The 17,540-nt window shown below is 47.3% G+C and overlaps 1 protein-coding gene across 2 annotated transcripts in view; it reads left to right on the forward strand.

Annotated features, from left to right (window-relative positions):
- Positions 1–524: 524 nt before the first annotated feature.
- Positions 525–17,540, forward strand: part of akt3a (v-akt murine thymoma viral oncogene homolog 3a) — a 50,053-nt gene continuing 33,037 nt past the window's right edge. The window contains exons 1-2 of one of the 2 annotated variants that reach the window (XM_076050856.1): positions 525–878; positions 4,781–5,288. In XM_076050856.1, coding sequence (XP_075906971.1) covers positions 5,250–5,288 — 39 coding nt within the window. In that variant the 5' untranslated portion in view covers positions 525–878; positions 4,781–5,249. The remainder of the gene's footprint in view (positions 879–4,780; positions 5,289–17,540) is intronic. The other variant, XM_076050857.1, reaches the window with a different exon arrangement.

Genomic DNA, 17,540 nt, shown 5'->3' on the forward strand with positions numbered 1-17,540 from the left:
AACTTCCGCATCAATGGGCCCATAGAGCATGCGCAATAGTGTCACTTCCCCTCATGCCTCTGTAACTCACATGATCTATTTGGCCAACCAGAATGAAATGAGACACAGCACGTATGACGTCATGCTGGGAATAAACTCTTTTCTTGTCTTTATCTTTTTTTAAAACGACTGAAAGACCATTACAGAAAAATCTACAATAGAAAGATTTTCTGTGACTCTCGTTTCAGGTCACAGTCATCCTATCAGCCCCTTTAAAGGCGTTTATATTTGTAATTCGGTCTATGGGAAAAATACTTTTTTTGGCCCATGGGATTTTTTTTTTAATTTGTATTTATTTATTTGCGCTGCAGTACCTCGAGTGACCACTGGGTGAAAAATAAAATCGGCGTGCTGGTATATTGCCAGTCTGGTATCCAGTTCTTATAATACATCCGTGGTTCCACCAAAGCCAAACTGTAAAGAAACGGTCGGAGGACAACCAACGTGCGCGTCGCGGCGCTCACACGTGCCTTCATTTAAACCGCGCGAGACAACACGGAGGGAGCTGCTCGTCTCGCGATTTGACGTCACCGGCCCCCCTCCTCCTTCTCCTCCCTGAAAGTCAAAACAGCCGTTGGCTGCGGCAGCGGTAACTCCCTGCGGCTCCCTGCCTGGGAAATCCGTTTGATGTCGCTTTAAACGCTCATTAGCACCGCGGCTGCTTGTGGCGACGGTAGCCCGCGAGGCTACTAGCGGCTGCGCTTTAGCTCGTAAGAAAAGAGAAGGAAGGAAGGAAGGAAGGAAGGACTCGAACAAATGATCATAATAAGCCCGAGCGGTTCGTGAAGAGCAGGTGCACGGGCGGGGGAAACACCACAGCAAGCACCTGTCGCTAACAGGTAATAAAAAACAACTCGGGGGCAGGAAATTGTGTGAGAGCTGACGTGAAATGAAACGAAACGCCACCGTCCTGCTAAAAGCTAGCGGGATAATGCGTGTTTATGTTGTGGTTGCTAGCTCGTCGGGGGGAGGCGGTGCCGTTCGTGTGCTTGACAAGCCGCCACGAATGATGATAATAATTATAATATGAACGACTGATAATAATGCGCAACGTATTATACACGCATAATGAACGCTGTAAGGAACTATGTTCTCGTCTCACGGCAATTACGGTGGGCGGAAACTGGTGTTGTGTTTTGTACCAGTGATGCAGGTATTCCCCCCCCCCCCCCCCCGTGCCATGGCGCATGCAACATGCGTGATTTGACTGGCAGCTACTCGCTTTGACGTGAAGGACGGCGAGCTTCTCAGGGGCCGATTTGATAAAAGTCTCACGTACGGAATGCTCCCAATGACGTCCGTAATCTGGTCAAATATTTATCATCGACTTCCTCGTATGTTACAGCACGGCCTGGCTACATGCACAAGTGACTGAATGGGAGATGATGATGATGATGATGATGATGATGGTGATGGTGATGATGATGGGCAAGCTGTTTCATGATGCTGCTGCTGCCGATCTCCGGGGGGGGTGGGGGGGCCTGGCAATGGGACTGTGACGTATTCTGAAAACCAAATATTGCTCGTTGTCAGTTCAGTAGATTTGGTTGGATGTTATTGTTGATCCAAGAAAAGATCTGCGCATTTTAAATTTGCTGAAAAATTATAAATAAATATTATATTAACAATAATGTGTTTTAGGGAGGCGCAGTGTTGCAGTTGTTAGCACTGTTGCTTCACTGAAAGGTCGTGGGGTCGATCCCAGTGCATGGGGCCTTTCTGGTTAGCATATTTTACCCTGCAAAGAACTGGCTATTTGTCCAGGTTGTACCCTACCTGTACTCTGTGGCAGCTTGGGACAAACCTCTGTGAACCCCATGAACTTGAGTGCAGTAGAAAGCAGGTATAGATGCTATAATATGTTTTTATGCCTAGTCTTTTCAATGGCACCGATGAGTGCAGCCCTCTTTGCCGGTCACAAGTTGCACAGGGACTTTGCAGTGCTGCAACGGCACAGGCAGGGAAATGATACACAAGTGTGTGAGAGGCATAATTGGACTCATTATCTTAACTCTTGCTCTTGTCTAGTCTACAGTGACAGCGCTGTGAAGCACCAAAGTAACCACTGCTTATACCCTAGTACTACCCTACCCTACTGGACTACTTTCATCCCAAGATAGACAGTTTCTGATCTGGCAAAATTAAATGGGAGAAGAACTTACAATGGGCTGAAGTAGACGTTTTGATGGTCCTATGTAATGGAAAAATTCCACTTTGCCAAACATTGCTAAACAGTGTTGTCTCTGTCCTGTCAGTTAACTTGCTAGAAATCAGGGCAAGAAATAATCTTATACCTTTTTTGCTTGGTCAGCGAACACATTTCTAGAGAACGGCTTCTTGCAGTGTTAGAAAAAATATCTTTGGACGATTTTCAGCAACTAAATATGCTCTTTTCGAGAAAGATGGGGGCATTATTTTTTTTTAAATCTATTAATAATTAAACATGCAAGGTTGATATGACCGACTGTAGGATGGAGAGTCAAGAGTTATTCTGTAAATGGAACCTATAAACTTGAGCTTTTGTATGGTTTTATGGTTCACTTTATTGTCAGTCCCAGATTTGTGCACATCTGAAACGCATCCTAAGTTCCAAAAAAAAGTGTTGTCGGCTAACTCTCATTAGGTCCAGCCAAAACGCTGTCTCGCACTTGAGAGAGAACATTTGCCGCTTGCTGCTGACGTCAGCCAGGGTTCACATGAGGCCACAAATGGGGCTGAGTAGGAGTAAAGTGAGGTGAGCTGCACTGTGCTCATAGTAGGGTTGTAAAAACTGAAGACGTGTATCTGGGAAACGTTATTGGAATTTCCTCCTGTCTGTATGTGACCTCTTTTATAAGCCAATACCGTGTTTTGATAAGTCTGGGCGGTCTCTGTGTGTTTCTTGTTGTTGAAATACCCCCGCAGTGTGAGAATTGTATCAGAATTGTATTGAGCAAATTGCTGATTAAGTGGAGGTAATCACTTATGCGTTCAGAGGTAGTTCTGTCGAACCTGATCAGGATATAATGATACAATTTTAAACCTGTTGAAAATATTGAAATAGATAACAAATCGAAAAAATTACATTTTGTGAGATGCAAGATTATTCATTCTGATAGAAAAAAAGTTGTGGGTGATGAAACTGAAACTTCAGGTACCAATATTTTTGTGTTGTGATCTTTCCAATTCATGAAAAATGCTGTTTGCAAGAGACTATTTCTTTTGTGAAGAAGCTACATATTTGGCCATGACAGCTGGGTTTGTGTGGCCTTGACGGCCTTATGCAGCAAGGAATGTGTGAAATGTTTTTTTTTTTCAAACTGAAAGTACCCATTGCTTTTATTAGTGCATTTGTTGAAGCGTGTGCCATTTATTTTCACTCACTACAGGTCATTTTGTTGAAGAGTTTGCTCAACGTCCGTAACAGCTATTAATTGTTGACATATTTATTTAGTGCGTGTTTTTCCCTGGATGCTACATCATCATCTCAAAAGGTAAAATATCACATCTGACCATTTTACCCCGCATTATATCATGCAGCTCCATCCATCGCTCCATGAGTTGGACATTCACGCTGATGGTTAATGAACTGTAGAATATGAAATCAACAGGTATGGGCGAAATGGACCCAGTACCCTGGTTTGTTTGCTGTGTTTCCCGCCGCTTGCCTGTGTCATTTCAACACCGCCACCATTCTGCCGTCTCGACAGCAGGAAATTGCGCCGACTCGGGTGTGTGTGCGTCGGCGGGTGGCACGTGGGTCCGCCCCAGCCGTTCCCTTATGATGCTGCAGTGAGAGTCCCTCCGAGTGTCAGCGGCAGTGCAGACACAAGCCGCCCTGAATACTGATTCCCTGCCTCCGCCGCTAGCCTGGCCTAGCCTAGCCTAGCCTCGGCTAGCGGCCGTAGCGCCGCTCTCCATTCAAGCCGAGCGGCATAGTGCTGCTGCTGAGCCTTGTGTAATACGTTGTAGTAGGGTGCATCTGAGGTAAACGCGGCAGCTCTGCAGAGAGCGCGAGAGAGGGAGGGAGGGATGGGGTGAAGGAGGGAGGGAGGGAGAGCGGCGCGAGCGGGAGTGAGAAAACGGAGAGGTGCAGAGATTCGGGCAGAGAAAAAGAGAGTGTGAGAGCATCCCTAACTGCCGCAGCTATTTATAGCCCAGCCCTACTCCACAGTCCTAAGATGCTCTGCCACCTCCCACGTATAGACAGACAGATCAGCCTACGCACACACACACACACACACACACACACACACACACACACACACACACACACACACATGCACACGCATAACAATTTGACTTGCACAAGTGCATCAAGCAAGGACTTTTTTTGGGCTTTCTTTTTTTTTTTGAGCAAGGATGCTCCAATTTAATCAGTATGAATGAATAAAAGGTATGCAGCAGGAGCCCAGCCATGTCTGTCTGGTAATGGAGGTGGATTTTTTTTCTCCTCTGTACTATCAAGTACTCAGTAATTCAATAACGCAATAATTCATCCGGTTTTATCACAGAGTGGTAGTGATGGAAAGAGGAACAGGGCGGTTGGAGAGAGAGAGAGGAGGAGGAGGAGGAGGAGGAAGCTGCATTCGTCCTCACAATAAGCAGCAGTTTGTCTTGTCAGACTGTGTGAAAGGGTTTCGGAAGGAGGGAGGGAAGGAAGGAGGGAGCGGTAGAGGAATAAATCCCATCCTTCTCTTTTTTTTTCTTTATTTTTATTTCTCTCTCTGTCTCTCTCTCTCTCTGTCTTCCTTCCTTCCAGGCTGAGTCACTGCTGGTGAGGAGGAAGGTCTGGAGAGGGAAGGAGAGTGCACGAGGAGGAGGTGGAGACGGAGGGGGGGAGAGGCAGACCAAGACCAAGAAGAAGAAGAAGACGAAGAGAGGTGGGGAGGGAGGGAGGCACAACAGGAAGTGCGACGACGCACAGTGCACACGCACGCACGCACGCACACGGCGCGTGTGTGTGAGCGAGCGAGGGAGGGAGGGAGGGAGGGAGGGAGCGTTCACGAAGGAGAGGAGAGGGTGAACGGCAGAGGAAGGGAGGGAGAGTGACGCGGAGGCTGGGAGAGCCGCCCCCCCTTCCTCCTCCTCTCCTCCTCCTCTCTTTCTCTCCTTTCCTACTTTCCTGCCCCCCCCCTCTCGCTCCCCCTCCCTCCCTCCCTCCCTCCCTCTCTCTCTCCGTGGAGCAGGCGTGTAGCGGCATCAGACACGGCGTGAAGAAACCATGAGCGATGTCACCATCGTCAGAGAGGGATGGCTCCAGAAACGGGGTAAGACGTCCGCCGCCTCTTCTCCTTTTTTTCTTTCTCCTCTCACTCTCAGCTCCATTTTCTCCTCCTCCACCTCCATCTCTTCCTCCTCTTCCTCTTCCTCTTCCTCTTGTCTAGACGAGGGGCCTGGCCACATGTGCCGGTGGTGGGAGGATGAGAGTGTTTGCAATGTGTGGTGCGCGCGTGTGTGGGAGAGTGTGTGATCACATGGACATCTGATTAGCTTGCGTGTGTTTGTGTCTGCATGCGTGTGTGTGTGTGTCGCCCTACAGGGATGCGTCTCTTTATTACAAGCTTGGCTGCCTCTTTGTTTGCAAAGCTTCTGTGTGGTTCATAGAGATGGTCAGCATTGTATGATTTGCAAAGTGTGTGTGTGTGTGTGTGTGTGTGTGTGTGTGTGTGTGTGTGTGTGTGTGTGTGTGTGTGTGTGTGTGTGTGTGTGTGTGTGTGTGTGTGGAGCTAATAACATCTACCAAGCATGCAAGTGCATGACAATTTTTTGCTGTAAAGCTTCTGTGTGGTTCATATGAGGTGGTCAGCATTGTACGATTTGCAGAGCATGTCTGTGCTAATGTGTCTGTGCGTATGTGTGTGTTTGGCGCCATATCAAATCAGTTTAGTTCTGTCGGGGAGATGTTTTTTTGTTTTGTTGTCTTTTTCTACAACAAAACAAACAAAACAACCCTCAGTGTTCTTAGAAAACCCACCGCGGTGTCACCGCGAGTCATGTGACGTGGGTGCAGGAGCTTTGATTGGAGGTGAACTTGAGCAGGTTGGTGACAACACTGTCCTGCTAACGGCCCCCTCGTGTTTGAGAAACATTGTGGTAGGAAATGAGAAGCCAGACAAAATACAGAGTGCTTCCTCTTTACGGGGATGAAAGACTTGAATTCAAAGAGATTCTGCAACAGGTTGAACTGTTGTTGTTATGCGTGTGTGTGTGTGTGTGTGTGTGTGTGTGTGTGTGTGTGTGTGTGTGTGTGTGTGTGTGTGTGTGTGTGTGTGTGTGTGTGTGTGTGTGTGTGTGTGACAAACTGACCCAGAATGAGAGAGTGTAGTACAACATAGCTTTGTGATTATGGTATTTGGATTGTTGCTGGTTTCTTTTTTGTTTTGTTCTGGTTTTGTTTTGTGCATGCTGAACACACTGAAGCCCAAGTTAAGGGTTTATTACAGCTTCTCCAGCGTGCGCATGCACGTGCACGTGCCCGTTCTTCACAGGAACAAAGCCTCTGGGATGGAAGCGGGCTGGTGGGGATTTCCAGGCGTTTTGGGCCAATGAGCAGCATCCCTATGTGATTCCGAGGGACTCGAGGAATGTGTAACGCAAACTGTGGAACAGGAAGTGACATGCGCGCATAACAGGCAGACAGCGGGCTCATGGGTAATGTAGGCCGACGCTGTGACACAGCAGGAGAGCGTGTTTGAGGTAATAAGAGGAGGAGTGGAGGGAAGTTCGGTCATCCTGTTCCATGATCACGTGTGCAGATTCACGAGACTCCTTGGGGATTTTTGAAAAAGAAGTGAGGGAGCCGAGTGTGTGTGCGTTCCCGGCACGCCGGTGTCATCCTCAGATAGTCGTCTGTGCATATTAAGAGGAGCACATGGCCCCCAGTCACGACGCAGCGCTAGCAGCCTTCGTCGGCGCGCAGGAGAATCAGAGACGGAGGCTGCGAGGTGAGCGGGCGGCAGGCGGCGTTTGTTTGTGTCAGGAATATGAATGTTTGTCTGCATCATATGCTAAATTATTGTCTGTGTTTATGTGTGCGCAGAGAGAGGGGAGCAGGGGGTCAGAGTGCTGAGTCACCGTCCAGGTCGTGATGCAGCAGCAGAGACTGCAGTCTTAGTCATTAGATGAAAGAAAGAAACAAGCAGCAGACGAGACTGAGAGGCGAGTTGTCGGAACTCGCGCGCGCACGCACACTCAGGAAGTAAAGTGGGAGATGCTCATGTGCATCTAAGATGCCTTAAGTACTTTTAGTAGTTTAAGCATGTCGTAGCTTTGGTACGCACCAAATGAATAGAGTGAGACTGATTGTGAGGGAGACGGGGACTATTTGATAAAGGATTAAGCAGAGAGATTGTCTTTTAGATTGTTACATCCATGTTTTAACGAGAATTTGTATTTCTTGTATAATAGCTGCTTTCTCCTCCAGGTGTTTTGATCCACAACAATGTTTAAGCATCAAATGCACAATGATGTGGTTTTATAGGGCAGCTGTGGCTCAGTTGGTAGAGCGGGTCGCGAATTGATGATCGAAAAGGTTGGCGGTTCAAATCCCAGCTCCAACTGTTCATGTTTAAAGTGTCCGTGGGCAAGACACTGAACCCTAACTGGCTCCCAGTGGCAGCAGCCACCCATTGGTGTACGAGTGTGCGAGTGGATGGGTGAATGAGAGGCCATTGTAAAGTGCTTTGGGGTACCGTGAAGATGCTGGAAAGCCCTACATAATTGCAGTCCATTTTATGATGTATTTGCTCTCGGTCTTGTTGGAGTCTTGGCAGATGTTAAAACATCAGGTTTCATTCTGAATCACGCACGTAGAAAATGTCTTTTCATTTGAAAACAGCCTGGTGGTCCACCGCATGTTTTTATTCCTTGCAATGCTCGCAGTGCATCAACACCCATGCTGCTTTCATTTCAGGGTGTGCCCTTCCTTCCTCCATTCTGTTCTCCTTTTTTCATTTGGTCTGGTTCCCTTGTCATGAAAGTTGACATGAAACGAAACGCTGCGATGCTGAGCGGAAGACGCCTAAAATTCTAGGAAAGTCACTTGCATAAACAAGAAATGTGGCCGCAAACCGCCGACTGTGACCCGACACCAAGCCTTTTCATTCTCACTTCTTTACTAGTAGCACTGTGATGATCTCCGCCCTCCTTTCAATTCAACTGAATAAAACTGCGACCATATTTAGCCATTCAGTGACACACGAAGACTTCCCACTTTGTACATTTGAACTCGAGTGACATTTTCTTTTCTTTTTTTCTTTTCTTTACTCAAACAACAGATACAGCGTCTGATTTTAAAAGATGCCCTAGTAAAGTTTTAATAAGTCCAAAAAAACTTTGAGAGTTTAAACTCCTGTCCAAACTTGTCCAATAAACTGCATTGTCACAGATTGGGATGAGACACGACAACGAGACGATAACGAAACAAACTATTGAACTATTAAGTTATTAAACAATTAAACATGTTGGCGCAGCTGCTCCGCCGATGCACCACGTCGTTTACATTTTAAATTGCAGATGATTCTGCAACTAAATCTTTAGATTCGTCTTCAAACATCGTGGGTTTTGTCGTGGTGGCAACCGGATCTCCGGGTAGAGTTCAGTCTCAGGGATTCTCGGTGATTATCCAATCACAGGACGCGTACATATGAAGTTCAGCATAAGACCAGCTAGCTGGTCTTGGCATCGCAGACTTGAGATTGGTACCGTAATACACAACAATGGGAAGCAGCGCAATCGAGTGGATTTTATATGATGTGAAAAGAGCAGACGATGGGGAATGATTTTATTATCATATTTACGGAAATATTTACTTTTCACAGTAAGTTTTGTCCAGCAGAGAAGGCCTAGCTGGCCCTGACGGCCCACCACTGTTTTATAGATATCGCAAAGTACGCCGATAAATTATCGAAACTGGGTCAACATTGAATTGAATTTTCACCCATTAAATGAAAATTGAATTGTGACAGACCCCCGTGGAGGAAACTGTCCCTTTTTCGAGCGGGAACTCTGCGTCACTTATGCCCAGGCCTGTGAATTTACTTCCCATCATCCGCTGTGAGGCAACAGAGGTCACAGACAGCCACTGTAGGTGAGGATAGTGTTACCTCAACCAGCTGCAGCAGCAGCAGCAGCAGCAGCATCAGCCCACACAGCAGTCAGCACAACAGATGGCCCGGCCAGGGGAGAGGAGAGGAGACACACTGAAGGAAGGCGACCGGGGGTGGGGGGAGCACCGTCATCGCTTCTGTCCCGGAAAAAACTGCCCATCATGAGATGCATCCGAGTCTGGCGAGGCTCGTTATTGACTCAGGCCGGGATCAATGCTTCTTTTATGTCCTCGGAGCGGCGAAGTAAACATTGTAAAATGAAAAGAACCACTTTAATAGGACGCTGTGCCGACTCTTCATGCCACGCTGACTTTGGCAAGCAAGTTAGTTGCGCAGTTTTCTGTAAGCCCCATTGTGTCATCTCATTCAGTCAGCCACCAAAGAAGTGAAAGATTTACCCTCTTAACCCCTGAAATGGTATGATTTACAAATCCAAAACTTGCATTTTCCTTTTCTTTCTGCCAGCCCATGGCGTGTAAATGAAAACAGGTGCCAAAACTCAGCCTCCAGTTTTCACCTTCTGCAAAGAGTTTCACTCATGGCTTCTTTTACAGAAAACTTAAGTATTCTGTGCTGAGCCATCCCTGAATGAAGACTTCCACAACATCACCTGTATGGTGTCCTCTCTCTGCCCTTCCCATGTGAAAAACTGCACTGGGGTGCCCGGTGGTCTGCTGCTGTGGGGTTCAGTGGGTGCAACGAGAGGCAGCCATCTTGCCAGAGTGGGTTCAGTGAGTTCAGTGTTGCTGGAGGCTGGCTGGCTGGCTGGCTGGCTGGCTGGCTGGCTGGATCAGGTGGCAGTGCCAGATCTCTGATATCAATCACAAGCCGCCGCTGCTGCTGCTGCTGCTGCTGCTGCCGCCGCCGCCACCACCGATGTCTGCCGCGGTGCCCTTCCACTCTCCTCTCATCCCGCAGCCCGTCACAAACACAAATAGCACTTTGTATCGCAAACCCGCCCTCTGTCTCTATCCGTCTATCCTCTGGTTTCCCGACGCGCCACCCCAACCCGTTTCTTAAACTCACAGGGCCGCTCACAGCCCAGCGCAGCTCGCAGTCAGACAGTGCAGGCTTTGTTATGAATGGCATCCTCTTGCACATCCGGAGGAAGTGTGCGCTCCAGTGTGGCTTTGTCTCCATTGTCCCGGGGAATGACTCACTCAACACTGCAGAGAATGGCCATCGGCCAGGCGGTCGGTCGGTCGGTCGGACGGACGGACGGACAGCAGCGCAAACAGTCAGACGGCAAACAACACAGGGAGGGAGAGAGGGAGAGACGGACAGAGAGGCAGATAGTTTGTGACAGATACAGCCGGCCTGTTTAGCGAGGACCTGCAGAGGACGGCTGCAGTGCACGTTAAATAAACGACAGACAGACAGACAGACAGACAGGCCGAGCCGAGCTTGGCACCTTTCTGTTGTCGGTCAAAAAACACACAAAAAAAGACTTTTTGCGTACTTGTGTTTTGCCTCCAACTGTAAAAAAAAAAAAAAAAAAAAAAAAATCAAAGAAACGTCCACAATAGCCTGATATATTGATACCTTACCTCAGACATGTAGCTAGCCGCTGTTTTGGATCAATCGGCTCTGTAACTTGTTCTCCCCCTCTGCAAACGTGTAGCCAGTTGACGGAGCAGTCCTTGTTTTTGTCCGACGGACATTCTAAAGTACCGGCCGGATTTCACTGGGTAAAATTCCAATGTTTATGTCCATCACCAGGGCATCATCACTTGAAGATGTTGACGACTTCATTGTTTTTCCTTCGGCGCAAAAGAAATAGCGCCAAACCTTATTTGCTTAGTGAGTCACAGCAACTCCATAATAGAATATTAGTATTTTAAGACCAATTAAGTGAAATTGGATAATTTTCCATGGCACACCTGACATTATCAGTGGCTGAAAACCACCACACTAAGTGATGGGCAGCAGCTGTGTTGCGGCGCTACCGGCAGAAGAAGAGATAAGTGGAGCAGTGAGTACGTGAACTGATGTAGTGAGAGTAAGGAAAAAAGAAAAAAGAAAAAGTGCATCAAAATGAATCACTGCTGAGATGGCGGGTGGGAGCGCAGGGAGGTCAAAGGAGGACACGCTTGACTCAACTCTCATTCCCCTGAAAAATACAGGCAAGATGAAGAAGCCTTTATACTGGAGTTAAGACATCCAGATTGAATCTGGTTTTCAAGTGCTTAGCAGCCTCTTGATCAATGAAACGCCCTCACAGCACTCTCATACGTTGCCTGTCACAACCACAACGCTCATATTGACTGACTGATCTTATCCATCGTTTGTTCTCATGATCTAGTATGGCTACCAAAAAAATAAATCAAACTTATTTATTTATTTATTTATTTTTTAAATCTCTTTACTTCAGATTTCGATGTCTGTGACCAGTGATCAGCAGTGAATCACTGTCCTGCACTTGTTGCGCAGCGTTTCCAGCTTCCCCCAAACAAATGCCAAAAACCTTCTAAAGTTTTTATGGAGTCTTATGATTCCTTTAAATGATTTGTTCATTCTTTTGACACTGCTCGGTTTATTTTACGCGATACCACAACTGGCTCATTCCAGTTACCGTATCTGTCCGCGTGCCGTGTTCCCGATAAAGCTGGCTCGACCGCGAAGCTCAAAGTCGGGAATTGTCCGTTTGAACGCGGTGACGCAGAGATTATACGCAACGTGTCTCGCAGCATCTTGGAGTCGTAGGGTGGGTGGGTGGAACAAGGCTTTGCGCTGATTAGAGGAGGCAGGTTAGAGTGGGGGTTGGTTGGGCTGATTTAGGCCAGCAGATTAGAGCAGAGGGAGCGCTAGGCCTATAGTGGAGGAGTCAGCCGGGAGGAGGTTGACGGACCTCGAGTGTGATCGTTTGATCTCGGACCGACCGGCCAACGTGGAATTGTTCAAACGGCTCTTCTGAAGACATAATGTGCAGAGTAAGTTAAAGAAATGCGAGGGCATTTCTTTAACTTGTGTGGGGTTTTTTTTGATCGAAAAAGTCCTTCCAGTCAGTAGCAATCACTTAAAACACCCATAAAAGTGGACAGCGGTCTGTTGCTAAGGGCAACAGGACAGCCGTTGTCGCTATCAAACGTTAGTTGCAGCCTCGACACATTTTATCACTGTTGTGTAGTGCCTCGTTTGAAGCTGCTGCTTTAGAGAGAAACCTCTGATTAATGTTTGAACATGAAAAAGAACTCATTGTTGACGCTGCCTCGTCGGGAAATCGGCTGAGAAATCAGTGACCTCACAGATACTTTTCCCAGGTTAACGACATCACCGCCAGGCAGGTGTTTCATGCATCCCATCCCATATCCCGAAGCATCACTGTTGGCAGGATGTTTTTGGTTTTCGTTGTGGTTTTGTGAGGGCAGGTGATTATGTAATTTCACATAACTCTGAATATATGTATAACATGGACTTTTTGGCACTATGATTGCGTGTCAATTCCGAACCCAACGATCAGAGACATAAATGCCATCAAAATAAATGACTTCATTTCCTGGAGCTCGTTTTCTAGATGGATTTCCTCCATTGTTGATGAATTTATTTGAGATTAACGTTAAATGATGATTAATATGTTTGCCAGTAGTAAAGTGACATGATTGAGGCGTCCAGTGTAGCAGCTGGACCGATTCTTTTCTTTTTTTTGGGCCTTCTGTATGTGTGATGCAATACAGATGGCAGTGCTCTGGCATCCAGATGCGACATAAAGACACAGGAAGAAGCTTCCCGGGGGGAAAAACTTGTTGAAACATCTTCTCCCTGTGGTCACATGATGGTCGACGATCACCACACTCCGGTTGGGTTTGGCGCCTTCGGCTTCTCGGTGGTGGGGGGAGTGGGAGGAGGGCTGGGGTCGCTCCCGTCAGGCCTGATTCCGCGGGTGAGCCGCGCGCTAATGTGACAGTGGCCAGGTTAAAGGGACAGTCTGTCTATTTATAGCCTCTGACCTGTAATCTGCCTCTGACAGGATTAACTGAGCCACCAGCTTCAGCCCGCCGCGCCGCAACGACGCCCTCAAAAACTGCGAGCCGAGAAAAGGAATGAGTGCCTTTGAAAAGTTTGCCGTGTGTCATGCAAAATGTACCTTGCTCATGTTTTCCAACAATAGCACCAGAAACTTTTTTTGCTTGCTCCTCTTTCCACAAAGCATGTGCTAAACTGCAGCCCTGAAGAAATATTACCTTTGAGCGCTTTCCGAAATACGCAGTGCTTCTCCCAGTTTGAACGGCAACACCCAAACCAGGTGTTGGTTCCGCTCTCTGAGTCCACCTGGTGGTCACCTTGCTTATTTCAAGACTCAACATTCCAGAACTTTATTTGTCCCATGCTCATAGGATGTGCAGTGAAATAGTCTTGTCAAAACCGCACCAACCGAGACCAAGACATTATCAGTTCGAGACCAAGACTAATTTCTTTAACGTTTTGCGGCTTTGCCAACTATTTAGAACCATTTTCAAAAAAGAAAAAGTAAATTAACTAGGAATAAGGGGGTGTCACAAACAAACGGCAGCAGCTGGATTACTTTCCATTATTATCTGTCATTGTAGTGTTGGCTGAGTCTTGACCGGTCTTGATCCAAAATCCCAAGTCCGTCCAGTCCGAAACCGAGACAAGACAGAGTAAAAATGCTTCCGAGTACGAGACGAGACTGAGACCCTTAAAACGTGGTTTTGAGACCAAGACCAAACTGTAGTACTACAACACTACAGTGAAATGTGAAAGTGACAGTGCCCCACCAGGGATCGAGCAAGCAGCAAAAAACAATAACATTCACAGTAAAAATAGCGGCAGGAACAATCTAGAATAACACTGTATATAATAAATTATAGTGTTATTTTTATTTTTTAAATAAAGATCAAAGAAGCACACCTTCTTCTTCTAAAAAAATATCTATAAAGAATATCATATTCTACCTAATGCCAATCTTTTTGTGCACTCAAGTCAATTTTGATGGCCCGCCACACACACACTTCTCTGGGTGTATTTGCGGTCAGCCTGATTAAAAACAAAGCAAAAAAACAACATAACAAAGAAAGACAAAAAAAAAGCCACCACATGGTTGTCCTCCGTCCACCTCCCCGCATCTCGGCGGTGGCTGCCAACCTCCAGCCATTAATTAGCCGTCCAACGATAAAATTCCCCGTCCTCGGGCGGGCCGACGCTGGTCCAGGGGAGCGCGGACGGCACCGCTAATCATGTCAGCAGAGCTTGGCTCCGTGTTCTGAGAGGGCTAAATGTCCCCCATATGGTCCACTGGCTGAGGCCCGCACCTCGCCGAGCTCTCATTAGACCTGTTCCTAACACACCAAGGTAGAGAGGTGCGCGCGGAGACACACACACACACACACACACACACACACACACACACACACACAGCTGTCAGAACTGCATCAAGACATCTGACGGTGAGTCGGGCACAAAAGGGACATATGCACAAGAGGGTTTCTTTTGGGCTTGTGTGTGTGTGTGTGCGTGTGTGCGTGTGTGCGTGTGTGTGTGTGTGCGTGTGCGTGTGCGTGCGCCTGCACTTTATAAAAACTGATGCTGTACAATTGTTGAGTTGCCATCTGTCATCAAGATCTGTGTGTGTGTGTGTGTGTGTGTGTGTGTGTGTGTGTGTGTGTGTGTGTGTGTGTGTGTGTGTGTGTGTGTGTGTGTGTGTGTGTGTGTGTGTGTGTGCGCGCGCGCGCAGTGGTGAATACAGAGGGAAAGATGAAAGGACATAGAAAGGAAGAAACAGTGAGTGAGGATTGCCCGTCTGAAACGGCAACACAAGGCTGGGTGGCGCCGCTAGAAAAGGAGGAGGAACATCTGCCACAGTCAGACGTCGCGCCGCCGCAGTTTAAGTGCTTTAATATTTTTGATATTTTAAAGAGGCCGAGGAGACGTTGATGTTTTTGTTTAGTTTATTTTTTTGGGGGGCAAAGACATAAAAGTTTTAAAAAGTTCTTGAGCGCCCGTGTGTGAAAATGAATGCAGAGGACAGTGGAAGTAAACTGTATTAGATTCTATGATGACATTTTTCATCATTGTTAATTTTGTAGCTTTAAAATTAAGGTCATTGTTATGATTTTTTATTTTATTTTATTTATTTATTTTTTACCGCACAGTGTCTTTAATCTGGCTGTTGAAGTTCTTGCTGTCGTTCACTACCAGTCAAAAGTTTGGACAAATGCTTCTGAGTTCATGGTTTTTCTTTCATTTTCATGACTATTTACATTGTAGATTGTCACTCAAGGCATCAAAACTATGAATGAACAAGTTTTTTATTTGAGATGATCGAGAGTAGCCACCCTTCATATAAAATATATATAACATAACATATTCAGGTATTTAACATTTTTATCTTTTGCCACATTAATCCACATGTCTTGCTCATATATTTGATGTCTGTGTGTTTCTACAGTGTAGAAAGTAGTAAAGATAAAGAAGAAGCAGGTGCGTCCAAACTTTTGACTGGTAGTGTATATAAAAGTGACCTGCAGCAACCAGTGCGTTTCCACTTTCACGTCACACAGAAGAAAATAGCCAATTGACTTTGATCACAATGATTCCTTTTTCACACATTTTTCAACCGTTTCTCAGCGTCTCAGAGGCCTCGAGTGACAGATGCCGGCCAGCTGAGGGAGACACCCTGTCAGGAACAGCCTCTCACACACACACACTCACACACACATTACAGGGTGACTAACACCAGCACCTGCTCAGCGAGGGGCAGCCGCCGCCACCTACGAGTGTGCGACTCGCACGCAGGACAGGACACCAACTCTGCTGGTGGAGTCGGATGGCCGTCTGTCACTGCTGCCTCCCGCCACAAGTTACTGACGAGTAGCTCAGTTCAGCTACAGTTTATTTTACAAATCAATTAAAATACAAATGACATTCCGTCAAAGTACGTTTGTAAGAACGAGACTCCTCCTCCACGGCTTCTCAACAGTGACGTGTTTTTCTCCGAGAAGCAGACAAAAAAAAAAACCAACAAGTGCGAACCCGTTGCTGTGTAAGTCGGGCGTGCCAGTGATGCGCTGGTGAGCGCGACTGACTGGGGTAAATGTGCTTTTCCTTGGCTCACTTTTGAAAAAGTCCCCTTAAAGCCGCAGCTGCATCTCCGGAGAGAAGCAGGCTTGCAGCGGCCGTCCTCCGTTTGCACAGCCGTGGACGGAAGGGATCGACTTCCTAGGATTTCTCGCTGACTCGTTGTTATAAAACGACGTCGCTTGAGTGGAGACACCCCGGATCACAGCCAACACGTGCACATACAACAGGTGGACTTTGGCTGAGGCGGGCAGGTGGGGGGACGAAGTCGGGAACAGAGGGGAGAACACGGAGCAGCAGCAGCAGTTAGTGAGCTGGAGAGCACTTAGTGTCAACCCTTCACTGCCACGTATGAATGGAAGCTTTAGAACAAAGCATGACTGGCCTGGTGTGTGTGTGTGTGTGTGTGTGTGTGTGTGTGTGTGTGTGTGTGTGTGTGTGTGTGTGTGTGTGTGTGTGTGTGTGTGTGTGTGTGTGTGTGTGGGCGCTGTACTGCTGCGTGTGGGTGTGTTTTTGTGTGGAGCTGCTCAGTCAAAGGGTTGAGGGGGGCACTTGATACCGCTCGATTGTTTACTCTTACCTGCTGGGCTGCAGTTATTGTGCTCTATTTTGTGTTGGGTGTGCGCGCGTGTGTGTGCGCGCGTGTGTGTGCGCGCGTGTGTGTGTGTGCGTGTGTGTGTGCGTGTGTGTGAGAGAGAGAGAGAGAGAGAGAGAGAGAGAGAGAGAGAGAGAGAGAGAGAGAGAGAGAGAGAGAGAGCGCGCATCAGCAGGCAGAAGGAGGAAACAAGCGGCACAAAGCTTGTGTGCCGCTTTCTGAAGAAGAGGCCACTAAAGATCAGGGACGTCTTAGTTTTACACACACACACGCACACGCGCACATCCCCGATAAATAGGACGATGGTGTAATTTTTTAAGTGGTGGCAGTTTGTGTATCAGTACGCCCACCAGTATCTCCTGAAAAAGTCTTTATGCGCCGCTGTTACCTACCAGCGCTCCGGTCCAAACCACATGTGACTGTCAAACGGAGCTTTTTGAGGATTTCCAATTCCAGAATTCAACCTTCCTCTGTGAACGACCACAAAAATGTGACATTTTCACCCTCCCCGTCGTCTTTGCCCACGCAAACTCTCTGCTCTTAATGACCTTGTCGTCACAAAGCGTGAAAGGGCTCCGGCTTTATTCGCAGCTCGTGAAGGAAAATGTTCAGGGTGACGTTTGATTGACGGGTTTGAAAGGTCAGGAGGGCCAACTGCGGCTCTCCGGCATTATGCCGTGAGGCTCCAGTCGACTAGAACTTAATGTAACCGGAACCTTGAAGTTGCAATATTCAAACCAGAGTGAATATGTACAGTAAGGACCTATACTATGGTGTATTTA

Source organism: Nelusetta ayraudi, unplaced genomic scaffold, assembly GCF_046127955.1.
Source record: "Nelusetta ayraudi isolate G7.1 ecotype Tasmania unplaced genomic scaffold, CSIRO-AGI_Nayr_v1 ptg000130l, whole genome shotgun sequence".
In the NCBI taxonomy this organism is placed as follows: Eukaryota; Metazoa; Chordata; class Actinopteri; order Tetraodontiformes; family Monacanthidae; genus Nelusetta; species Nelusetta ayraudi.